Source organism: Corylus avellana, chromosome 8 (genome assembly GCF_965113065.1).
Source record: "Corylus avellana chromosome 8, dhCorAvel1.hap1.2, whole genome shotgun sequence".
NCBI classification, from domain to species: Eukaryota; Viridiplantae; Streptophyta; class Magnoliopsida; order Fagales; family Betulaceae; genus Corylus; species Corylus avellana.
The window spans coordinates 15,694,677-15,721,131 of record NC_142497.1 but is presented as its reverse complement, the minus strand read 5'-3'; the positions used below and the strand labels follow the sequence as shown (position 1 = coordinate 15,721,131).

Genomic DNA, 26,455 nt, shown 5'->3' with positions numbered 1-26,455 from the left:
CCCTATGCCTCCTGCGGCTTCAAAAGAGAGAAGAAATAAATATGGACTACGAAGCTTTTAGTTTTTCTCCAATTTGGATCCACTTATGTATATTAAGTACTCTTGTTCTTTATATTTCTTCAATGTGGGGCACAATCCTCACAAGTGTAAGCACAACAAATCTCCCCTCACTTGTGAGTCTCTTCTACATTGACGAAACTCTCCCACACACAAGAGTGTTATGCATACTCCAAGAGAAACCACTCTTTTTACCGGAGTCAAACCAAACATGTCAAACCAAGACACTCATATCAGCTGAACAGAAGCAAACCATGGGCTTCAATACCAATTATGTCGGAAGATAAGCAATAAGGGAGTCAAACAAGAGTAAGTTAATATACATACTAGGATACCACTTCTAGCCCAAAAGCTTAAGCTAATGGGCTTGGGTCCACTTACGTATATTAACCACACTTATTCTTTATACTTTCTCAATGTGGGACACAAATCTCACAAGTGCATGTACAACAAATCTCCCCTCACTTGTGAGTCTCTTCCACATTGACCAAACTCTCCCACACACAAGAGTGTCATGCGTACTCCAAGAGAAACGACACTCTTTTTACCGTAGTCAGACCAAACATGTCAAACCAAGACATTCATATTAGTAGCAACGGAAGCTAACCATGAGATCTGATACCAATTGTTGGGAAGAGAAGCACCAAAGGCGGTTACACAAGAGTACATTAATATATATATATATATATATATATATATTAGGGCACCACTTCTAACCTAAAAGCCTAAGCTAATGAGCTTGGGTCCACTTATGTATATTAAGTACTCTTGTTCTTTATTTTTTTCAATGTAGGACACAATCCTCACAACTATATGCACAACAAATCTCCCATCACTTGTGAGTCTCTTCCACATTGACCAAATTCTCCCACACACAAGAGTGTCACGCGTACTCCAAGAGAAACGACGCTGTTTTTATCGGAGTCAGACCAAATGCGTCAAACCAAGACATTCATATCAATAGTAGCGGAAGCTAACCATAAGCACTGATACCAATGGTTGGGTAGAGAAGCACCAAGGTAGGTTAGACAAGAGTACATTAATATACATATTATGATATCACTTCTAACCCAAAAGCGTAAGCTAATGAGCTTGGGTCCACTTATGTATATTAAATACTCTTATTCTTTACATTTTTTCAGTGTGGGATAGAACTCTCACAAGTGTATGCACAATAGGGACGATAGCGGAAGATGTGGAAGGCCTCTATGTCTATTGAGAATGGTTTTGGGTTTAGTAATATTTGATTCGGTGTTACTCTGTGATTATAAGAATGCTGATTTTTTTTTTCTTTCTTTTCGATTATGTGATTGAATTTGTTGTTGTCCTAAGTTGTGAAAAAACTGAAAAATCCCTAGACTGTTTATGGTTCTTTTGAAGTAATTTGTGTTTGGAGATAATGTAATCACTGTATTTTTTGGTTATGACATTACCATGGAAATTTATAGTCCAAATGATGAATCCATTGGAAAAATTTGTAAATTCTTGATGAGGATGGCAGATTCTGTGTAAACACTAAATTCTCAATTTGTGGTTTTGTTCTTTCTAATTTATTACTTAGTATTTTTGTACTATTTTCATGGTATGAATAAGAATGTCACTATGAAATAAATTGTAGTTTAACTCACGCCATATTGTTCATGGTTCCTTGGCATATATGTACATTCAAAGTAAAAATGATTATCATTTTTGTCAAATTCATGTGATTTTTGTCATTGGTCCTTTGTAAATTCATGTGATTTCGATCATTTATTGTGTCTGTGTAAATATGCCGCTTTTGTGTTACTAATGGCTTTCATTTCTATATTTTAAACCAAATTGGTGATTTATCAAACTTGTGAGGAATGCTATCGTCATTAGAAGCCAGCAATTGTTAAAGAAGAGGCTCTTGCAGGGTATTATTTTGGAAATTAGAAGTCGTATTAGAGGTAAGGGTAGTATAGTTAATCTTACCTCAATAGGTGAGATCTGTAAGAGTTACAGGTTAGCTCCTAATATTTTGATTTAAGAAGCTTGTTGTTTTGGCTCTATTGGTAGATGCTTTGGTACAACTTTGTTGAGTTAGAGTGTATTTTTGGCCTCTTATCTTTATATTTTGGTAGTTGTTTAGTTGCTGGTAGGGGTGAAAAGGCTGCTATGGTTAGTAGTTTTAGCCAATAATCACTAACCGTAACCGCCTAGGCGGTTAATAAAATCTAGTAACCACCTCCACTAACCGCCTAGGCGGTTAATAAAATCCTAAAATTGCTAACTGTAACTGCCTAGGTAGTTAGTGGTTTTTACTAACTGCCTTTAAAAGCGGTTAGCGGTTAGCAGATGGTTATTAATCGCTTGCCTTTTTCACTCTTAGTTTCTGGGGTTGTTTGTTGTGTTTAGAGTTGTGGTTATTGCTGGGTTGATTTGTAAAGGTGTTCCATTGCTTGCTAGTGTATGGTTGTTTTTCTGTGGTTATAAAATTTTCATTCATTCATTCAAAAAAAATCTTGTGTGTCCAAGCATTTATGGAAGTCTCGCATGCAACATATTTATGTGTTATGGAAACTAATTAGTTACTCTAAGAACTTCAATTGTTATTCCTAGTGAAATTGCGAGACTGCATGCATTCTATTTGGTGAGTTGTGTTTCTTTTATGTTGATTATATACTTAAGTTGATGATTATATTACATTTGGATTGAGGTTTAATCCTTTCATTGATTCACAGGATTGCTGATACAGATATTTGCAATTGGTACAACAATTTTTCTTATTGGTAACATATTTCCTCCCAAAAAAGCCTCTTAATTGCTTCTTGTAGCCTAGAACTCACTCTCCATTTCAACAGCTAACCTAAATTTCTTCTCTCTTTTTTTGGTTTCTTTAGAAATTATATTGATTCATGAAAGATTGATTCCTTAATTTTAGTTAATAGCCTGCTAAGAACCATGTTTAGAAACAATGTTTCATTTCAGAACTTATATATTCATATCTTTTTACAAGAATGACTACGCATATTACAAAAGTTAGGGATGAAAAGGCGAGTGGTTAATAACCGCCCACTAACCACTATCTACTAACCGCCTAGCGGAAGCAATGAGTGAAATCTAGTAACCTCCTTTACACGCCTAACAAAATTGATAAGGAATGGACATCATAGTTGCTTTGTAAATTTATGAAGGTGATTATTCGTGGTGGTCAAGGTAAAAATAAGGTTAACTACTTTATTAGTACATCCGTTTACACGTTTTTATTTTTCCACCGCTATGTTTTCAAAACTGCCAAATATGATACCTCATCTATGGGAAAATACAAAATCGATACATTGTTAAGTTTTCGTCAGTCCCAATTAATGGAATTCCACGTCATCTCCATTAATATCACGACACTTGTCCTAAAAATTAAAAATAATAAAATAATAATTGAAAAAGTAAACCTATAAAAAAAAAAAAATTAAAAAATTAAAAAAAAAAATTGAAAATTTGAGGGGTGGCCGGCCACCCCATTTTAGGGGTGGTTGAGGCTGGTCTGGGGGTGGCCATCATTCCAGCCAAACCAAACCCAGCCCCCATCGCACCCCATCATCCACGCCAACCTATCATCATCATCTTCATCAGAAACTAAAGCATCTGACATTGCTAGATTTTGTTCCATATAGTTGGAACAAATCAAATTGAGATCAAACTTTTCACCCATTGCACGAATTGAAATATAAGCCGGTTCGACAAGAAGCTTTTGAAAACTCAGTGCACCTAGGTAAATAAGAAACAAGATGAATACAAAGGCTAAACGAGCATCCCACAACCAAAAGGTGCCCCACATCGATCTTTCCAGAAACCCCCTAGTAACTAAGGTAAACAAGGTTAAAAAAGCACCCATTTTTGTACCAATTCCGGAAGAGCGAAGAAAAAGGGGAAGTTTTGTTAATAGGAAGAAGAAAGTGTTTATAGTCGTAGCAATATAAACAAGAATACTCATGGGGACAGACATTGTGGGTTGCATGGAAGATGGGTGGCGATGGGTTGCGTGCGTTGCAAATTGGTTTCAGGCGTGGAAGAAGGGGACGTCAAGGTTTGGTTTGGTTTGGCATGGCGGGGTGGTTCAGCCACCCGAGACCGGCCTTGGGGGTGGCTAATGGCCAAAATGGGTGGCTGGCCACCCCTATATATATATATAGTTTTTATTATTATTATTATTATTAATTATTTTAAATTTTTAGGACACATGGCATACTTTGGGAGTGACATGTGGCAAATTATTAATTTTTTCTAATGGAAACTTAACAAGGTATCGATTTTGCATTTTCCCATAGGTGAGGGGTATCAGATTTGGCTATTTTGAAAATATAGGGGGGAAAAAAATAAAAACATGTAAACCGAGGTACTAATAAAGTAGTTAACCCGTAAAAATATAGTATAGCCAGACTGATATATCAGACTATTTCATAGTGCAATAGGCTTGAGCTCTTCTCAATCTTAATGTAAGATTAGCTATAACATTTTCTTTGACATAATTCAAAATTATTACATAATTCCATCATAACCACCAAGTATAACACTAAATTCCTACACATGAATATGAGTAATTATTAGACCAAACAAGGAATAAATAGAATTTCTAGACAAGAAAGATAAACAAATTGCCAATGCGGTGAGTCACAATCAGAAAGCAAGCCTCTATGGCTTACTTGTTTCAACAAGTATGTACAAAAATGTCTTGACCAGAGTACTAAAGCTGACACTATCCCGCTTCAGCAACAACATACCTCTTGATAGGGGTGAAAATCCTATCTCGATTACCCGATTATGCAATAATAAGCCAGTTCCAATTGGTACCCGGTTATTTGGACCGAGTAACGAACTTTTTAAAATTTTGGCATTTTTGGCTTATTTTAGGTATTTGGCTTAATTTAACTATTCTTTTACAAAATAATTATCCTTTTTGTCCCAATAAGCTGAGCTTTGTTGTGATTGTTAAAAAAAAAAAACATAAAAAAGCCCAAAACTATTGAAAAATCACTACTTTTGCCTTTTTGGGCCTGAAAGTTAAAATTCAATGTTTAAAAATGCCCTAAAAAATAAATAATAATAATAATAATAATATTACCTCCCTGAGCTTACACCTTTTACAAACACCCTCCCAATGTTCAAAGTCTCTTACTTTGATGTATCGAACTTTCATTTTATTTTAGTTACCCCATTCCCTTAGGATTTTCGGTTAAATCCTACCGGAGGGGTGTGAAATACCTAAAATGCCCTTATTTTTTATTAAAAAAAAAATCTTGACCTGTTGGTTCACCAGTGGATCTAACCCACCCGTATTGTGACCCACGGGTCATATTATTATTATTATTATTATTATTATTATTATTATTATTATTATCATTATTATAAATTAAAGGGAAAAAAAAAAAAAAAAGACGGGTGAATCACGGTGGGTCACTTGTTTGTTTTTTTTAATATAATAATTTTTTTATTTATAAATAATGGTAAATTTGGAATTTTTAAAAAAAATTAGGGGTATAAAGGTCTTTTACTCATTCTACCGTTTGATTTAACTGCAATATCTAACGGTAGGGGGTATTTGGAACTAAAAAAAAGTTTGATATACCAAAGTAAGAGACTTCGAACATTAGGGAGTGTTTGCAAAAGGCGCGTAAGTTCATAGGGGGTAAATGAAGTTTTCCCTTATTATTACTATTATACGGTTACCCGATTATAACCGGGTATATAAAAATCTCAAAACCTCTATCCAGATCGAGGTACTCGGTTACCGATTTTTTTCAACCTGTTTTAAAATCGGATTCCCGGTAACCGGTTGGAACCTAGTTACCAATTAGTACTTGATTATACTGATATTTTTTACACCCCTAACTCTTGATAACATCAATCACAATTGGGTTTAAAATCTCTCCCAAATAAGATGCGTTTCAGAGATAATAAAGAGGACCAAACGCATAATTCACCTAAAAATCAATGTGAATTTTATATATGAATACATGTATGCAAAACCATAAAACATATATACTTTTGGTTAGAATCAGTCATGATTTTTACGACATGAAAAACTACGTGTTTACAAGCTCTACAAGTCAATTTTACAGCATGCAAAACAAAATCACCAACATACACGACTTCCAACTTCAGTCATTGGGTGCATCCCATTGAACATGGTAGTTATTAGCACAAACAATCATGATAGGTTTTGAGGGTAAGTTTAGCAAATCATATTGATTTAGAAAATCCAAAGACACGAGTCACAAATCTTTTTTATTTTTTATTTTATGATTTTTGTTTTTAAATTCAATTTGCATGACTCAATATATTCTGATTTTATGAGGTTAACATGTGGCCTAACATGTCACGTCAACTAAGGATGTGTACAAAAACAATTGCTATTCACCCACCTAATGATGATAAAGAACCACATGGATAACATTGTAGCATTTTTTTTAGAAAACTGAAATTTGACACATTTCAAGAAGCAAAATCAGACTATCACCTAATTACCATCTTTTAAAAGGTAAAAGAAATCATTAAGTGGATAGCAATTGAAATCTTTGATAAAAAGTAAAAATAATGCACATGTTATAGGTGTACAACTAAATGCAGGGATAAATCAAAGGTAATGCAAGGATAACAATTTTTAATCATAGAAACAACATAGGTAAATCAAAGAACATAACACAGGCATACAACTAAATACAAAGATAAATCAAAGGTAATTTCTTAAAACGCCAAAAAAAATGTGCTTACAAATATTGTTAGTATTTGTGTTGGCTTAATTCGGTTCCAAAATATAGAGGCTACTGTCCACGGGCTCAAACACTGATATAGAATGTTCAAAATCCAATATTCACCATTCATAATGTGGATTCAAGTGTTATGAACGTTCCTACAAAGTTTCAACTTAATCGGACCACAAACACTCATCGATCGAAGCTGCTGATCAAGGACCGACGGAATGTCCTTTGCAGGGGGTGTCTGGACATGCTGCTAGGCTGTCCGGACACCAATTCCAGCAAGCATGTTTTTTGTTCACAAGGCCCTGTCCGGACAGGAACTAACTCTGTCCGAACATCCCGTACCTATTATGCCCAAAAACGTGTTTTTAGTGGGTCCAGGTCTAGGGTTTAATGTACTGATATATATACATCATTATAGAAGAGAAAGGGACGAATTTTCACCCCCAGAGAGTTCGTTAGAGGCTGTGCTAAGAGAGATCATATGTGGTAAGCATTAAATTGAATCTCTTAGAGTTTGAGTTATTCCTTTGATAAATGTACAGCTGAGAAGTCTATCGGATAGGTCCGGTAATGGAGAATCACATTGAAGAAGATTGTAAGCAAGGACACAAGTTGTAGGCTTGTCGATCTTACAGAGCCAAGGTCTTGCGAAGGGTTGTAAGTGTTTCTAGTGTCTGTAATTTCTGAATAATCTTTTGATAGTGATTTCCTTGGTTTGGCTGCCCTAGAGAAGTTTTACTTTTAGATTGGTTTCTAAAAGGTTTCATTTTCGTAACCAAAATATTTGTGTCTGCCTCTTTATTGCTTTAAATATTTTGGTGATTGAATTGTTTATTACTTCATAGTATTAATTCCGCATAAATTGTGATAAACATGCTTTTGGAGTCGTTAAGCGTTTTTCAAATATCCTGAATGAAAATTATCTCAGATTCTCAAGGGTATAAAATAGAGTCTAGAACCCACACCAAATTTACAAAAAGATCCAAACTTGGATTGAAAACTCCTATAGGCTCAATTTTAGATTGATTCTTGTTCTAACTAGACTCAAGGTAATGAAAAATCTAAAGAAAATTTTATCAAAATATAAAAAAGCCATTTACATATGTATGTATCAAGCTAAGAATCGAAGCTTCAAAATTTGTGTTGTGAGATGGTGAAAACCCACATCCAAAAGCTTGATAAGTCAAATATTTTGTACAAAACCCAATTCGGTTCAACTTTTAAAGGACCAAAAATTCCTGCCCAATTCCAGAAAAAGCAAATGTAGAGATCTTAAACATACATGAGGAAAATCAAAAGAGAGTCAAATCGAGGAAAGTGCAGAAAAGAGTGGCAGGGAGAGAACTTCGGCTACCCACTTCCATTGCATTGTATGGTGTTTTGATTGTGACGAAAAGAATTTCCATTACAAAAAAGTAAGTTCCTATTTGGTTGCCAGGAAACCGAGGGAAAATAAGAGAAATTTTTGAGTCATAGTTATTCAAATTGCAGCTAAAAGAACTAAAAGCTCAACTCAAACTAAGTTTATTCCCTTTACAGCTAGAAATTTACAAGTTTTTAAACAAACATTTCCTGTAAGAACAAACAGAAATAGGGTGTGTGGCCAAAGCTCAACCCAAAAATCTCAGCAAGGACCAATCGGCTAAGGCAAGAACAAGAAGTTAAAACCGCACAATCAAAACTAAGTCAAAAATCAAAGAAATTTTGCTAAAGTTAAACACCAACCCATCTGATTCCTATTTGAAAGGGACCAAACGTGCTGGTGAAACTTGCCAGAGTTGGGTCGAGATCCACTACTCCAGTCACTGTCCTTCGCACACCAATAGTTTCTATCAGGAACTCAAAGTATTTTGAGTTTCTATAACTGCGATCGAGCACTGTTAAGAAGTGTGATCGATCGCACTAACAGAGAAGAAATAATAAACTCTTTGTTAGTGCGATCGATCGCTTTCACACAAGCGATCAATCACACTTGCAATGTCTTGAACTGCTACTGCGCTGCTACTGATTAGTCTAGTTGTTGAAGAGTAGTTATTCTTTTTGTTAAGTTGGTTTGTAAATAACAACTTATTGTTATGTCATTAGCAGTTAGGATATGCTATATATACTGTAAATGTACAAGAACCAATTTGTTGAATAAAATTCACAAGAAAATATTTCTCTCAATTCTTGAGTTCACTAGTTTTACACTTTGCTAGTTCTATTTTTGTTATGGTATTAGAGCTCTTCATGAGTTTGTGAAGATTCATCAATGGAGTCTGTTCCATCATCTCCCTCAAGTGGCGTTCCTTCTATTCCTTCTTCTGACCCTTCTTCAGCTGAAACTAGTCCATTTTTTCTCACCAATGCTGATAATGCATGCATTATGCTGGTATGCACACCTCTATCTGAAGATAATTACAATTCTTGGAGTTGATTTATGCTCATGGCTCTCAGTGCCAAGAACAAGATTGGAGTTGCAGATAGTACTTTGAAGAAACCAATGAACACAGCTAGTGTTGAGTTTAGAATTTGGACTCATTGCAATGATCTAGTTGCATCTTGGATTATGAATTCCATCTCGAAGGAGATTGCAACTTCTCTCATCTATACGACCAATGCTGAAGCTATTTGGTTGGATTTGAAAGAAAGGTTTTCACAGAAGAATGGTCCAAGGATTTTCCAATTACAGAGGTCTCTTTCCACTCTCACTCAAGACAACATGCCTATAAGTCAATATTTTACTCGTCTTAAGGCATTATGGGATGAATTGAATAATTTCAAACCTTTGGATTTGTGTGATTGTTGTCATTGTGGAAAGATAAAGCAAATTCTTGATCTTCGAGGCCAAGAATATACAATTCAATTCCTTATGGGTCTTAATGACTCATATTCTCAGATTCGAGGCCAAATTCTTCTTCATGATCCAATTCCCTCTATAACCAAAGTTTTCTCTTTGATTGTTCAAGAAGAAAAACAGAGAGAAATATCTCTTAGTTCCTTGTCTCATGAGACTGCTGTACTCATGACAAGAACTCCACCAGTTGGAAATAGGTTTAGTGAACCTACAAAACAGAGTTTTGTCGAGAAGGAACGTCCAATATACTCTCATTGTAAAATTCCTGGACACATTGTAGACGAGTGTTACAAGCTTCATAGTTATCCTCTAGGATACAAGTTTACAAGAAATAAGCCTGCATTTGCTCCACATTCAGCAAATTATGTTCAAGAAGCTACTGTTATGGAGGAATCTTCTCTTCTTCTCAGCAGTTCTCTCCACAACTGCCAATTAATTTTGATCAGTGTCAACAATTGGTGAGCATGCTGAAACAATATTCTCCAAGTCCTTCTGCCATGTCTATCATGTCTCCAGCCTCTGCAAACACAATCAGTTGTGTGCATAATAAGGATCATCTTTTTTCAAAGATGACAGGTTCATCTTCTACTATTGATCTTGATTTTAAACATTATCTTTTTTCTGCTAACACAATTCACCTTTCCATTCATAATGATCCAAAACATAACCATTGGATCATTGACACAGGTGCCACAGACCACATGATCTGTTCTTTGTCATTGTTCACTTCTATAATAGCTGTAGTTTCCACTCATGTCAAATTACCAAATGGTTCTATTGTTTCTGTTACACATGTAGGTACTGTCAAACTTTTAGAGTCTTATACTCACTGATGTTCTGTTTGTTCGATCTTTTACTTTTAATTTGATTTATGCTAGTAAACTCATAAAGAAATTGCATTGTTGCATTATCTTTCTTGCTGATTTTTGTTTTATACAAAATCTACACCATTGGAGAACGATTGGGGTGGGTAAGGAGCAAGGTGGATTATTTCTTTTACTACAGCAACATGAGAGTTTGGCTTCATCACCTCACTTACTTTCACATGTTTCTTCCACCCAAATAACAGCACCCTCTATTGATGTGTGGCATTACAGATTAGGTCATCCTTCTATTGCTAGGTTGCAACTATTGCATAGTATTGTACCTGAAATTTCTTTTGATTCCAAACATGTTTGTACTACCTATCCACTTGCTAGACAGCATAGGTTACTTTTTCATTCAAGTTCTTCTGTTTCTGTTTTCCCATTTGATTTGATACATTGTGACATGTGGGGACCTTTCTTTACCAAATCAATAAATGGTTCTACCGTTCTAGTTACTTTCTAACTATTGTGGATGATTATAGCATATTCACTTGGGTTCATCTGTTACAAAATAAGTCACAAACTAGAACTGTTCTTCAATCTTTCCTTCATTTGGTCGAAACTCAATATAATTCCAAAATCAAATGTGTGAGATCTGACAATGGTTCTAAATTCAAACTGAATGATTTTTTTTTTCTAAACAAGGAACCATACATCAACTCAGCTGTGTTGAGACACCTCAACAGAATTCTATTGTTGAAAGAAAACGTCAACACCTCTTAAATGTAGCTAGGTCTCTAAGGTTTCAAGCTCATCTTCCATTATCTTTTTGCGAGATTGTGTTCTTACTGCCACACATCTTATAAACTGAATTCCTACTCCTAATCTAGCACATAAGTCTCCTCATGAACTTCTATTTTCACAACCCCCATCATATTCTCATCTTAGAGTTTTTGGATGCTTAGCATATGCTTCTACCTTAACCAGAAACAGAACTAAGTTTGACCCTAGAGCTACTCCATCCATCTTCATTTGTTATCCGTCTACAATGAAAGGTTATAAACTTTATAATCTCTCTACAAAAACTGTTTTTGTCTCTAGAAATGTCATTTTTCATGAAACCACTTTTCCATATGCCTCCAACCTTACTAATCCAAATGCATATAGTTGTTTTAGTCATGTGTCCATTCCAACTATTAATACTGATTTGGTTAACAATGATCATTCTATTCTCACCAATGACATTCAATCTCCAAATTCTAGTTTTTTTGATAATGTACATTCTCCAAATCCAAGCTCTTCTGATTCAGTAAATGCTTCTGTTGATCTGCATTTTGATTCCAATAGTTCTCATTCAAATCCTATCATTAATGACAACCAATCTCCTCAAACCATACTTCAACCTAGAAGATCTTCTAGGATGAAACAAACTCCATGTTATCTACAAGATTATCATTGTCACTTGGCTTCTTCTCCATTCTTGTCTAATTCAATGGCTCATGATTCTTCTACCATTCCAGGTATTCCTCATTCATTGTCTTCTTTTATTTCTTATGATCGTTTATCATTGAATCATAAACATTTTTGCTTGTCTATTTCATCACAAGTTGAACCACAATTTTATCACCAAGTTGTTTCTGGTCCAAAATGGAGAGATGCCATGAAAAAGGAGATAGAAGCTCTTGAGGAGAACAAGACATGGATTGTTACTGATTTGCATGCCAATAAACATCCCATTGGTTGCAAATGGGTATACAAAATCAAACATAATGCTGATGGTAGTATTGAAAGGTATAAGCCAAGGTTGGTTGCCAAGGGTTATACTCAAAGTGAAGGGTTGGATTATCATGAGACGTTTTCTCCTGTGGCAAAGATGACCACTATCAGAACCCTATTAGCCATTGCAACTACCAAAGGTTGGGTTCTCCATCATTTGGATGTGAACATTGCGTTTCTTCATGGGAATCTTGATGAAGAGGTCTACATGACCATGCCACCTGGTTTCAGGATTAAGGGGGAGCCTAAGGTGTGTAGATTAACAAAGTCTTTATATGGCCTTAAACAAGCATCAAGACAGTGGTTTGCTAAACTTTCTACCACAATTCTTAGTCTTGGTTTCACTCAAGCAAAGTCAGATTATTCCCTTTTTACTAGGGTTCAAGGGTCTTCTTATATTGCTTTATTGGTGTATGTTGATGATATTGCAATTGCAAGCAATGATCCTGCAACAATCAAGGTTCTAACTATTCTTCTCAATGAAAAATTTCATCTCAAAGATTTGGGGATTTTAAAATTTTTCTTAGGCCTAGAGATTGCTAGATCAGATAAGGGAATTTCTGTCTCTCAAAGGAAATATGCCCTAGAAGTGTTACAAGATTCTGGTTTATTAGCTTCTAAGCCAACTAAATTTCCAATGGAGCAAAATGTGAAGTTGTCTAAGGGTAGTGGTCCTCTATTAGATGATCCCACAAGCTATAGGCGCCTTATTGGAAGATTGCTTGACTTGATAGTGACTAGACCAGACTTATCTTACTCAGTTCAAACATTGAGTCAATTCATGGATAAACCTTACCAACCACATTTAGATGCATCACATAGGATTTTAAGATACATTAATTCTGCTCCAGGGCAAGGGCTATTTTTTCCAGCTATCTTAGATTTCAAGGTTAAGGCTTTTTCTAATTCTGATTGGGCTGGTTGCCCTAACACTAGGAGGTCCATCACAAGTTTCTGTGTATTCATTGGTGACTCTATGATATCCTGGAGATCCAAAAAGCAACAAACTATTTCCAGATCATCTGCTGAAGCTGAGTACAAGTTTATGGCTGCTGTATCTTGTGAGCTAACATGGTTGTTTTCCCTTTTGGATGCTTTGCAAGCCCTTTATCAGAAACTAGCTTTGCTTTCTGTGATAGCCAGGTAGCACTCCACATTACTGCAAACCCTATTTGCCATGAACGAACCAAGCACATAGAGATTGACTGTCATTTGGTTCGTGAGAAAATTCAGTTGGGGCTACTCAAGACTTTGCATGTTCCATCTCATCATCAATTGGCAGATATCTTTACCAAACCTCTTGGTTTTGCATTGTTTATTGATCTATTGTCCAAAATGTCTGTACTTGATCTTCACCATCCATCTTGAAGGGGAGTATCAAGAACTCAAAGTATTTTGAGTTTCTGTAGCTACGATCGAGCGCGATCAAGTACTGTTAATAAATGCGATCGATCGCACTAATAGAGAAGAAATAATAAACTCTCTGTTAGTGCGATCGATCGCTTTCACACGCGATCGATCGCACTCCGATGTCTTGAACTGCTACTGATTAGTTAAGTTGTTGAAGAGTAGTTATTCTTTCTGCTAAGTTGATTTGTAAATAACAACTTATTGTTATGTAGTTAGCAATTAGTATATGCTATAATAAAATTCACAAGAAAATATTTCTCTCAATTCTTGAGTTCACTAGTTTTACACTCCGCTAGTTCAATTTTTGTTAGTTTCCAAGCCACAGTGATTCAACTGCACCACTCTCTCTCACTAGCTTGGGTTTTTCTTTCTCTCTCTAACCCGATTACTACTCTCTCTCTCTCATCAAAAGCTAGGAAGGGGTGTTTTCTTTTCTTTGTGGCTGTCGATGGTTGTAGAGGAAGCTCTTGTCGCAGGAGGAAGGATTTGGAGGGAAATTTGCACGAATGAAAATTTGGGAGAGGGTTATTATGTTTTGACCAAAAGAAATGCGCACCCAAAAAAAAAATGAAAAAGGGTCAAACGTGGCATGTGCCACATCACCGGTCATGCACACCGGTGTTCATAATATCATTACTCCAGGACACCCATGTAATACGGCACGAGCATGGATTACATTTTCCGAAAAAGAAATAATGCGTGGAAAAAAAAAATTGAGAAAGTCCTGAACAAAGTAGTCCCGAAAATTAAAGGTAGGGGCTTTTTATTAAACTTTTCCGTAGAATGTTCCAAATGCAAAATTTAAACTTAATACCCTTGTGTTTTCTCTTTTTCTTTTTTCTTTGGGGGATTGGGGGTAGGGACTTACTCTATCCTCGTCTTAAAACTATTTCTTTTCTACCTCGCTGATGGCAGATAAAAGATACTTTTATCAGTTGTCATGCGATTAAAATCCTCATAGCTCGTCCTTCAAATCACTGGTGCTGCTCTCATGGCTCTCTTTCGCATCAGAACTCTCAGATTTTGGTGCTGGAGTTGGTTTCTGGAGCTTGAAAGGGATTGATGCATTTTTCTTGAGGAATTTATAAAACGCCACCACTGTACGATCGGTGTCTACCGTGATCTGCAAACACAAAGGAACCAAATATAGTTATATGATTATATAGAAATCAACAAAAGCAGAATAGATAAATTTTTGAATGCCACTCACTGGATCAAAGCTCTTGTTTCCTGCTGGGAAGAAGAGAAGCGTGGGGAAGCCGTCAGACTGCAAAAACGGTCGAACAGATTTTCAGAACAAAGTTTCTCTTCCATTTGGGTATTTAGTTTTCATAAAAAAACCAATGGCATAGATTTGACTTTGGTATTACCTTAGCCCTAGGATGCTCATTTGTTGTTCCATCCATCTTTGCTATAACGAGAGACTCAATGCTTCGTAGATGTTTGGCAAGTTTGTTGTATGTTGGCTCCAGGGCTTGGCAATGCCCACACCAAGGAGCATAAATCTGGTATTGCAGTTATAGACTAAAATTAGCCCCATAGACAGACAGATGGACATTATATATTTGCTTTTAATTGGATTCTGATGATACCTCAAGGAGAACATCCTTTGACTCGTCCAAAACAATTTCATCGAAGTTATTCCCAACCACTATCTTTACATCCCCATCATTCTGAGTCAATCGGAATACAGAATGTAAGTTCGATTAGAGGACCACGGCGACAAATCAATCAGCAAAAAAATGAAGATAACTTACAGTCTCAGGAATTGGATCTGACTTGAAGAATGGTTTTAACTTGTCTTCCAGGAAGTCTTCCCCAAAAGCCTGAGGAACCAAACATTCACATTCTTTAGCCAATAGTGAGCCTCCTCCAAGCACATTAAAAAGATACAATAAAGCAACTTAAGCAAACCCAATCCTATTCCTAAGTACAGTAACATATGCATACAATAAGTGGGAGAGAGAGAGAGAGAGAGAGAGAGAGAGAGAGTTCCAACCTTAATGTTCTCCAAGGTCAGTTCCCGATCAAGTACAAATTTCTTGGCATCGTCGTTTCCTGTGTACGCAATAACCTGTATGTACAAAAAAAAAAAACTCAATTCTACTGCACTGCTACCGAATTGAAGAATATAAGAAAAAGACAGATTGAACAAGGTAGGAAAAGATTACTTTGGGATCATTGCCACTGACACCAAAATAATCTGAAACAGGCCTTCCAACATCTTCATTATCCATTTCCACATGCACGAAGATAAGCTGCAATTAACCATTAAAAGAAGTACATTAAGTACATGGGAAATTTAGATTTGATTTCTGATTTCAGAATAATGCATGTGGCTATCACTGGCAGGAAAAAAAAAAAAAAAAAAGGTTTAGATATCATTCATACATCAGTAAGTTGACTTTCATCACCCAATCCTCTTGATTCCAGTTTAATCGTCCAATTGATTGTTTCTTTTAATTCACTTTTAAGACACAAACTCCACAAAGTTTATAGGAAAATCCCTCAATGGTAAAAACATGTTGCCTCATATACTGGATTCCTTAAATTTTTATATTTGTTCTCCAAAATGGAAAATACTATAAAAAAAGAACCACATTGGTTGCTAGTGAGCTTTCCATGTATTCATTCCAACCATTCTTCATATTCAAATAATAGAATTAATTAAAACCCCTTAAAGAGTGGTTTTGAGACCCCTGTTAACACTAAAACTTTCCTTGCATACATTCCAACTATTTCTCAAAACTCAGGCAGAGAATCTTAAAAGTATGTGATCATACCTTTCCTTTGAAAGATTTTGATGCCTCGAGAAATACTGGGACAACCTTCTCTGTATCATTTGAAGCGGCAAATAGCATCAGCTGAAAATAGAAGAGAGAGAGAGAGAGAGAGAGAGAGAGAGAGAGAGAATCAGAGATTGTTAAACTCTTCACTTCAAACAAAACAATAACCTAGAGTCAAAATTAACACAGCATACACACCCACTTACCTGTTTCTTAATGGGACTTTCAAAAATCAAAGGGGCACTTTCCCTAGTAAAAGTTGTAACCAAAGGAAGCTTGTTGGCGAATACAAACTCAGCTATTTTAGACTTCACAAATTGACTATCTGAAAAATGAAAAATTGTTAAAACGATGCATCGACACAAATTTAATTCAAGATTTGCAACCAAAATTATAATTACAAAGAAACTAACCAAAGTAGCTCAATTTCTCAGCTTCCTTCTTAAGCAGGACCAAAGCAGGGCGTTTGGCTTCAGGGTCAACATGGAAAATTTTTGCCACGTCAGGATTGACAGTTTGGTAAAAATTGACATCATCTTCAAGCTTTGAAGCAGATGCAAGCTCCTCACTCTCAGGACCCTACGTTATTAGGGCAGCTCAGAGTTCGTCACGAAATCACAGCAATAGCCAATCACAAGAGTTACAGGAGCTTCTTCCAATATGAATTTAGCCTCTAGCTATATAAATATTAAAATGCCAAATGTACTAAAAGTTCCCCATAAATCTTCTTATAAAGTGTACATGGCAGTTGAGCTTTCACACCACGTGTATCAAACAACAACCCCCCCCCCCACCCCCCCCAATGCATTTGTTGTGTAGAGTACCCTGCATATGAGCTACAACATATTTGAAAAAAGATTTTCATGAGATAGATTTTGCACCACTCTTTGTGCATCTAGCATTAATCTAATAGTTCCCCTAAAACTTCCTACTTTGTTATTCACGGCCTGGAGAATTATTTGTAAGTAATAACCATAAAGGAAAATCTTCTACTAACGCTAATCCCCTCTATATTACAACACTCAAAAGCACATGCATTTTTCACAAAACTAGCGACGCATAAAAGGAAAGAACATCAGCCTACTATGATCTTGTATATATGTAGTCACCAGTCCAATTTAGCTCAAGAAATGCAAGAAAACAGAAATACTAAGATATGGTAGAGATTCAAAAACATACCACCAAAGAGCTGAGGTAGCCCAAAACAATTTTATTTTCGGAAGTCAATATGCGTTCAGCATCATCCAATGTGGTTATGTTGACAACACCAGGTCCTATCTTCTTCTTAATCCAGGTCACTATAGCATCTCTGAAATTTAAACAAAGAAAGTCAGCAGCCCTTCGCACATACAACGATGATAGAAACAACAACAAGACCCCTTCTTATCATAAATTTATTACTTCATATTCAGACCACTTCAATCTAGGGAACATCCTCACAAAAATAATTTACATATCATATGAATTTGATTAAAACAATTACTAACGTTAAAAAAATAAATAAATAAAAATAAAGAAAAAAGAGGAAAGATTTATTCATTTAAATCTAGAATAGGACATTTTCAAACTTTCAAATAAAAAGAACGATTTATTCATGAATTATTATTTTTAAATTAAAATGTATTTCCCCCTAGTCCAACGGATTTCTCAGCAACCAAACAGAGCCAGAACTAGAAATCTCAAACAAAAAGACCTCAATTATAGCGCAATTCAACACACTTACTTGTTCCTCTGCCCCGTATAAGGCTTGTGAACCCCGTCGACGAAGAAATACACAGTCGGAAACCCCTGAACCTCGTACTGTTGAGACAAATCGCTCTCCTCCGTCGCGTCCACCTTCGCCAATGCAACGTTCTCGCCCTTGAGCTCCGTCGCCGCAGCCGCGTACTCCGGCGCTAGCGCCTGGCAGTGCCCACACCACGGCGCATAGAACTCCACCATCACGAACTGATTCTTCTCCACGAACTCGCTGAAATTCCCTTCCTTCAGAACGACGACGTCTTTGTCGTCCACTTCCGGCTCCTTGTACTCGTCCTTGTACGCCGACTCGTCGAGATCGGTGTAGTCCTCGAGATCGTCATCATCGACGAAATCATCTTCAGGATGACCCGGATCTGATTGGAGGTGGTGGTGGGAGTTGTCGTCGGGTTCTTCGAGGAAGCTGAGGTCTTCGTCGTCGTCTTCGACGTCTTTGGAGAGCGTTAGGGTGAGCGAGGAGAAGAGGAGGAGAGCGGTGAGCGAGAGAAGAAGAACGAATCGACTCGGCATTTTGAACACTGAGTCCGTGACACGGAATGAGTGAGATCTGAGAGTAAGAACCGAGGAGTAGGGTTTATGGAAACTAGAAAGTCAATAGTCTGAATCAATAAAAGAAAGGCCAGGCTTTGACGACGCCGTTTTCCTTGGGTTTAGAAACTGTTAACCGTCACCCATCTATGCCTTGAACCGTTAGCGTGCATTTAAACAAATCCAATCTTAAAACCGGATTTACACGCTGTAAATTATCATTTATCTTTATTTTATTTTTTAAATTTTGGGGTACAGATACAAGAACAAGAAAAGTCTTATTTATGATTTTATTATATTTTTGGGCCAAAACTGAAATATATATATATCTCTTATTCATGTGATTTGTCACCAGTCAACACTCACCAAAAGTGTGACCGCGAGAGACAACCAATAATAAGCAAATAAACAGGCTGTAAAACCGTAATTGTTCAAGAGTATTGGCTCTTTTTAACACACGCCATTTCTTGGTTTCGGTACGATATACATGCTGTTATTTTAATAATAGTATGTATGCTTTAGTTTAATTAATAGTTAAAATTAAATTTTAAAATTGACTTAGTTTTATAAGCTTTTAATAGGAAAAAGAAAATGAAGAAAGATTTTGAGAAATTCAATCTTGACCGTTGATTAAATTGCAATATATCTGTTTTTTTTTTTTTTTTTTTTTTTTGAATGGGTATTCAAATCTTCATTAATAATACTGGAAATCGATCAAAATTACATAATAGTGAAAGTCATTAGAGGGGAAAATCATCTCTCCAAATTCTGTTCGCTCCAAGAGTCAGAGCAAGTTTGGCTAGTTTATGAGCTTCTCCATTAGCCTCCCGCGGGATATGATTCACCTTGTACTCCAGGAAACCTCGTAGCAGTAGTTTCATGTCATCAATAATCAGTCCATAAGGTTGCCACCCTCCCCCTTCAGACTGCAACGCTTGAACAATCTGTTTCGCATCGCCTTCCAGTACAATTTTCCGTATGTCCATCTGTAGACTAAGTTCAATACCTCTCCTTGCTGCCAACCCCTCTGCCGTAGTTGGGTCATTGATAAAAGCCATCGTTTCACAGAGCATGGCAAGAGCTTCACCTTCATGGTCTCTCACAATGACCCCAATCCCTATCCTCCGCCCTTTACTATCGACAGCGGCATCCCAGTTAACTTTGGTAGTCCCCAGAGGAGGTTTCTGCCACTGAGCGATGGCTGGCCTTCTTGAATTAGAGCGGTGCTTAACAACTTGCCTGGCTGCTGTGTGATGAGCTTCCAACTGGTCCTTTGCTGCACGTAAAGTTGATTGTGGACTCCTAAAGTTACCTTCAAAGACCATTGAATTTCTCCGAAACCAGATTTGCCTCGCCACAATCACTACCAGCTGCAATTCCTCAACAGTGCTCCTTGCCAACACATTCTCCATGATATCCATGAAACTCGTTTTTGCACTGGAACTTTTTTGAATTCTCATAGAACAAACCGACTGATAAGTGCCAAATATTGCATATTTGGACCCCTTTATTTACATTAGTTAATCCTTTAGCTGTGTCGTTATTTAATATTTTGTGTTAGTTTTGTGTTTTTAGTGTTTTGTAGGTCATTGAAGAAAAACTGCAGCTTTAAAGGGAAAAATGCGAAGTTTGGAAGAAAGCATACTTTGAGAAGACCTAGATTGTGTGGTTAAGTCTAACCAAATCTAAGGAAAGGTTAAATCAGATTAAAGTTCAGATTTGATAAGATTTCGGATCGGATTCAAATTCAGATTCTGCACATGTCTTAGTATTTTGACCATAACTCTCCGCTCAAATATCGGATTGAAGTGATTCAAACGGCATTGGAAAGCTAGCTCAAAATACTACAATTTGTTGTGAAATAGGATTTTCGTAATTCGTACAGTTACTATGCCAAAATCGCCCCGCAATTAAATGACACAAATCTGGACGAATCCTATTCCGATTTCAGACTTCTATTTTAACTAGGAGACAGACCTCCGAATTATCTAGGTTTACTTGGGCTTCTAGGACTTCCCTAAGCCTATAAATAGACTTCTTTGCATTCAAGAAAAGACACACAATCCAGAGAGCAAAATTCTTTTGTTTAGTTTTTCTTTAGGTTTAGGTTTAGGTTTAGATTTTATTTTTATGTGGAGTTAAATTCCCAACTAAGGTTGGGGATGAAGCCTCACCGATGAAGAACAACATCACTTTTATGTAAGTTTTTATTATTCTGATTTTATTGGGTTTTATATTTCAATTGTTTTACTTCTAATCAATTGTGTGGAGTAATTCTTGGATATCTCTTGTGATTCAAGGATACATGTGATGATTTGAGATAATTTCATATGATTGATTGCTTGGCTTTTAACTCATAAAAATTGGATATCCCTTGTGATTTGTTCTACGGATACATCTGGTGTTTCAATTGAATTTGGATTCCTTTTGTGATTTGGTCAATGAATGGATACATGGGATGGTTTTGATTAATTCTTTGAAGCATAGTAAAACATATCTATGATTTAATTTGTGAGAACTTCGGATTAATATTGATGAACATAAAGTATTTTGTTATGATTTGGTGAGTGTGAATTCCCAAACCTTAGTACCTTTATTCTTAGATTTACTTATTTTATTTAGTTTATGTTTATCCTTTAATTTTCAAAACTCAAAAAATCAAAACCCTTTTGGAACTAGATTATGATTTAATTAGTTTAGATATAAATTGCTCTTTCAAAAATACAATTCTCTGTGGGATCGACCTCGCACTTGCAATCCATTAAACTACAATCGATTTGTGCACTTGCGAGTTAAATAAATTTGCACAACACCGACCACACATCCTGGGCCGAGGGACAACTCCAAAGTATATGCCCAATCGTTTCCACCTCAAGGTTACAGATGGGGCAAAGAGGGTCAAGAGTGATACGCTTCTTGTATAATTTTTCCTTAGTAGGCAGTATATCATTGCATGCCTTCCAGAGAAAAACTTGAACTGCTTGTGGGACTTCAATTTTCCAGATGGCCTTCCATAACATTTTGGTTCTATCCCCATTAGAACAGCTCCCTTTGCCCACTTGTCCAGCCATATGCTAATGTTGCTACCGTCCCCCACCCTCCAAGATAGCCCCTCCAGTAATAACTTCCTCGCGTTCCAGCAGCTCCGCCACACATAGGATGGCTGTCTTCCCAATGGGGCATTCAGGAAATTGTCATATGGGTAGTATTTTTCTTTGAGAATTTTAGACACAAGACCATCCGGATTCTGGAGGAGTCTCCACCCTTGTTTTGCAAGAAGGGCCATATTGAACCACTCCAAGTCTCGAAAGCCTAGGCCTCCTTTCTCCTTGTTTCGCCCAAGTTTTTGCCAACTCATCCATGTAATATGATTCTCCTCATGCTTATGACCCCACCAGAATTTTGACATCAAAGAGTTAATTTCCTTACATAAAGTCTTCGGCAATTGAAACACACTCATGGTGTAGGTGGGGATAGCCTGAACCACGGCCTTTAGGAGCACCTCCTTACCGGCTTGGGATAAGAAATTTTCCTTCCATCCTTGCATTCGCTCCCATATCCGCCCTTTAATGCCCGCAAAGGCCCGCGAACGAGAGGGACCTATTCTTGCCGGCAATCCGAGATACTTCTCAAGACTTGTAGTAGCCCTCACTCTTGCCGTTGAGGTAATAAATTGCTTCACTACCGTTGAAGTATTCTTGCTAAAAAACATGGAGGTTTTTTCTCGGTTGAGCTTTTGCCCCGAAGCTCTCTCATATTTAACAAGAATTTCCTGCACGTTGCACCATTCTATAAAGTTTGCCCTACAAAAGAGCAAACTATCATCCGCAAAAAATAAGTGGCTAATTTTGGTTCCTCCCTTTGCAATAGGCAAGCCTGTGATTTTGCCCTCCCTGTCGGCCTTATGTAATAGGGTGCTAAGACCCTCCGCACATAAGATGAAGAGGTATGGGGACAATGGATCTCCTTGCCGAATACCCCGAGAAGGTCTGATATTTTCGTAGGGCACCCCATTAATGAGTATTGAGTATGAGACAGTCCGAACACACGTCATAATTCGATCTACCCATCGTTCGTCAAACCTAATCCGCCTCATCAATAGCTCCAAAAAATCCCATTCCACACGGTCGTACGCTTTGCTCATGTCAAGCTTTAACGCCATATAACCTTTCCTACCTTTAAGCCGAGTGTTCATTGTATGGAGAGCCTCAAAAGCAACAATGACATTATCCGTAATTAATCGCCCCGGTAGGAAAGCACTTTGTTGTGGCGATATAATAGAATTCAACATTTTCTTCATTCTATTTGCAAGCACTTTCGCGATAAGTTTGTAAAGGACATTACACAAACTTATGGGTCGGTAATCAATGACCCGAGAAGGAGATTTGCATTTTGGTATAAGGGCAATATGAGTACTGTTAATATTTGGGTCAAACATGCCATTATTCAAGAAATCAAGGGCAGCAGTACCTACCTCCATACGAACTGTGTCCCAGGAGCGTTGATAAAAACAAGCCGAGAAGCCATCCGGACCAGGTGACTTGAGAGGGTGCATTTGAGAGAGAGCGATGTCGATTTCCTCCAAAGTGAACTCTGCTAGCAGTGCAGCATTCATTTCTGAGGTTACTCGTGGTTCCAGAGATGACAAGCACTCCTCTGCGCCAATAGTTCCTTCAGACTTGAACAGATTTTGGTAAAATCCCACAAACACTTCTGGAATATCCTCCTTCTTCTTCCATTCTCGCCCCTCCTCATCTCTGACACTGCGAATATGATTGATTCTTCTTCGATGATCAGCCCATGCATGAAAAAATGGCGTATTCCGATTGCCATATGTGTACCAATTTTGTTTCGCTCGCTGCTTCCAACGTATATCTTCTTGCGCCATAATGAATTCTATATCAGATTTGAGCCGTGAAATTTCTGCCCAGTGTTCCGGTCCTTCATACCGTTGTAAGTTCTCCAACTCCTTTGTTTTCTTCTTCAGCCTTTTGGTCGCATTACCAAATTTCACCCCACTCCAACGTTTAAGAACATTCTGACAAGTGGCCAATTTATTCTGCACCATTTGTAAACTAGTGCTTGTTGCTTGCTCCTTATGCCACGCCTCCTCCACGATTCCACCGTAGTCCTCATCAAGCTGCCACTTTGCTTCGAATTTGAAGATGCTCTGTGTCCCCACTTGCCTTGACTTGTCGTGGTTGAAGGACATAAGTAAGGGCTTGTGGTCCGAAGTCCTTGCAGCCAACACATGGACAGCAACTTCTCGGTAAGCAGCACACCACTCCAAATTGGCCACAGCACGGTCAAGTCGTTCCTTAATAAACCCCTCATCATGGCGTCCATTGGTCCAAGTATACCGAGCACCTGTATAACCCAAGTCCTTTAAGTTGCAGGTATCTAAGGCATTCCGAAACCGGACCATTTGGCTCTCCCTCCTTACTGCAGTTCCTGTCTTCTCCTCTTGCGTAAGAATTTCGTTGAAGTCGCCAATGCACATCCATGCTTGAGGATGATAATGCCTCAAATGCTCAAGTAACTCCCACGACTCATGCCTCTTAGCTGCAACCGGGTGACCATAAAAGCGGGTAAGTTTCCAGACCCCTTCCTGGCCAGCATCTGTCACTATTGCATGAATATGTCTATGAGTATAGTTTTGAACCTCCAAAACATGTTCATCATGCCACAGTAAAGCCAGGCCTCCGCTCAGCCCAACTGGTTCTACCACAAACATGTGCCTATATCCCAGCTTCACTCTAATGCCTTCCATCTTACCCTTCCTACATTTTGTTTCCATCAAAAACAAAATGTTGGGCTGCTTCTCCTTCATCATTAGGCGAAGGTCTTGAACTGTCCAGGGGTTCCCAAGCCCCTGGCAGTTCCAACTGAGTAGAATCATGGCTCCTGGCGGGGCTGTGAGACAGCCGCCGCCAATGAATCCAAATTCTTGCTCTGAGACACAGTTTCTTTCTTGCTTCTTTTCTCCACTCTCTCCGGGTCTGAATTTTGTTCATCCGTGGGATCGCTCCTATCCCTTTTCGTCTTACTGGAGGGCTGGGTTATTGCCCGAGCATTAGTTATGTTTCTGGCCATCCGCTTCCAGGTTTTCAAAGTAGGCCTGAAATTATTGGAATCATTTTCCCCGTCTCCCCCGTTGTGTTCAGCAGCCCCTGACAGTAAAACCTCCATGCTAGTGACTTCCTGATCTTCCATATCCCCTCCCGCAACTGTTTCTCCTACTCTTGACCCGGCAATTGTTGAGCCCAAGTGTCCATGGCCCATATGGCCCAAGCATGGGCCCGGTCCAGAAGTCTTCAGTGGACTATTTGCCGCTGGACGTTCCATAGTATTTATGGTAAATATTTCATGCAATTCAGCAGTCGTAGAATCTTTCCTTATGACGTTACCAGCTTCCTTTTCTGTGTTGCGTATCCCGCCTCCTCCGCTCCCAGCTGGCGCCTTCGAATTTATTCCCTTGGAAGGGTTTCCGAGAAATTCGGAATTTGCCATATTGGGAGAGCGTTCCCCGGAGTGTCTGCCGCTGTCCGTTTCGTCAGACTCCGATGGAGAATTTCTGGTCGGCTACTCCCTGTATGAGTATCTTCCCCTTGCTCCTCGTCTTCGTGGGTCCAGAGCTCTGAGCCCTACTCCCCAATTGTTGAACTCCTTTGCCGCACTACGACTGGTCGGGGGTGGGATCGGGCATCCTCGCGGACCATGCACTATCCGGCCACATCGGAAACAGAACATGGGCAGCTTTTCATATTTGAACTCTACCCAAGATGATTTCCCTTCCAGTTTGAGAGCTCTACCTCGGTCAAGAGGCTTTGTAATGTCAATGTTTACCCGCAGTCTTAAGCAGCTCCCCCAGCCCATTCCATCACCTGCTACATCAACTTCCTCAAGTTCTCCCAATGATCTCCCTATCTTAGTGCCAATATTCTTATTCATACAGAGGAGAGGCATGTCGTGTACTTGAATCCAAAATGGAGACTGATTGAACTCCAATTGGGATGGTGGAGTGTTGCCATCAAACTCGTTCAAAACTAAGATCTGCCCATCAAACGACCATGGCCGTCCATCCAGTACCCTCCGTTTATCAACGTCATCATTGAACTCGAACAACCATATAGTCTCTCTCAGTTCTTTGAACTTCACACCTCCTGCAGTACGCCATATGGTAGATAATACTGATCGAAAGGCCTCCTTATTAATGTTCTTTTCCGTCCACACCTTGCCAATCAAACACTTTCCGCCCGTTTCCTTGTCCGCTGCTATCTCACCCTCCTCCACCTGTATTCCAATCTTCTCTCCCTCAGTGAGAGAAATTCTTCCACACAGGTCCTCCAGTTCGTCTGCCATTCCTCCCAATCCGTCACCTGATCACCACACCAAACCCTCCTACGCCGTTTAACGACAGGAGACTAATCCCTCGTCTCTAGCAGTTTCTCTTGAGAGGAACCCTAGCGAGGACTTGGATTACCAATATATCTGTTATTAAAATAACAGAATATAAGCCAAATCCAATATTAAAAGATACCATTAATTTTAAATGAATAATAGAATTTAAAGTTTATGGTAATCTTCATTTTATATTTATCGTTAAATGTATCAACTTTAAATCTAATAGTGAAATAGAGAGGATCTTATTCTCTTTTTGTAGCCTTAAATTGTTCATGGCTGATTTCTTTTTTTTTTTTTTTGAAAGAAAATTGGAGTAGCTTCATTAATTATCTCAAGATGACAGGTACACCTTGCTCAAAGGCAAGAAGATCTTTA

At 38.0% G+C, this 26,455-nt stretch overlaps 3 protein-coding genes across 3 annotated transcripts; 1 reads left to right on the top strand and 2 right to left on the bottom strand.

Annotated features, from left to right (window-relative positions):
• The first annotated feature begins 9,201 nt into the window (after positions 1 to 9,201).
• LOC132162995 (uncharacterized) lies at positions 9,202 to 10,074 on the top strand. The gene has a single exon (XM_059573199.2). It carries the CDS (start codon positions 9,202 to 9,204, stop codon positions 10,072 to 10,074), a length of 873 nt encoding a protein of 290 aa, XP_059429182.2.
• A 4,255-nt stretch (positions 10,075 to 14,329) lies between these two features.
• PDIL1-4 (PDI-like 1-4) lies at positions 14,330 to 18,745 on the bottom strand. Its single transcript, XM_059574918.2, has 12 exons — positions 18,114 to 18,745; positions 17,570 to 17,699; positions 16,804 to 16,969; positions 16,597 to 16,715; positions 16,388 to 16,468; positions 15,776 to 15,862; positions 15,604 to 15,678; positions 15,362 to 15,430; positions 15,197 to 15,277; positions 14,975 to 15,109; positions 14,815 to 14,871; positions 14,330 to 14,727 (listed from the first exon to the last, which is right to left on the bottom strand). The coding sequence occupies exons 1-12, from the start codon at positions 18,656 to 18,658 to the stop codon at positions 14,560 to 14,562; spliced, it is 1,713 nt and encodes a 570-aa protein (XP_059430901.1). The 5' UTR covers positions 18,659 to 18,745; the 3' UTR covers positions 14,330 to 14,559.
• Positions 18,746 to 25,258: 6,513 nt separating this feature from the next.
• On the bottom strand, positions 25,259 to 26,038 carry LOC132173028 (uncharacterized). Its single transcript, XM_059584590.2, has one exon. The coding sequence runs from the start codon at positions 26,036 to 26,038 to the stop codon at positions 25,259 to 25,261; it is 780 nt and encodes a 259-aa protein (XP_059440573.2).
• Positions 26,039 to 26,455: the final 417 nt, after the last annotated feature.

Bases quoted from the DNA above. Each gene is read 5' to 3' on its own strand.
- LOC132162995 (XM_059573199.2), top strand. From the start codon at position 9,202: ATGGCTCTCAGTGCCAAGAACAAGATTGGAGTTGCAGATAGTACTTTG.
- PDIL1-4 (XM_059574918.2), bottom strand. From the start codon at position 18,658: ATGCCGAGTCGATTCGTTCTTCTTCTCTCGCTCACCGCTCTCCTCCTC. The intron at 17,700-18,113 runs GTAAGTGTGTTG...TTTAAATTTCAG, and splicing joins TATACGGGGCAGAGGAACAA to AGATGCTATAGTGACCTGGA. The intron at 15,679-15,775 runs GTAATCTTTTCC...TTGTACATACAG, and splicing joins TCAGTGGCAATGATCCCAAA to GTTATTGCGTACACAGGAAA.
- LOC132173028 (XM_059584590.2), bottom strand. From the start codon at position 26,038: ATGGCAGACGAACTGGAGGACCTGTGTGGAAGAATTTCTCTCACTGAG.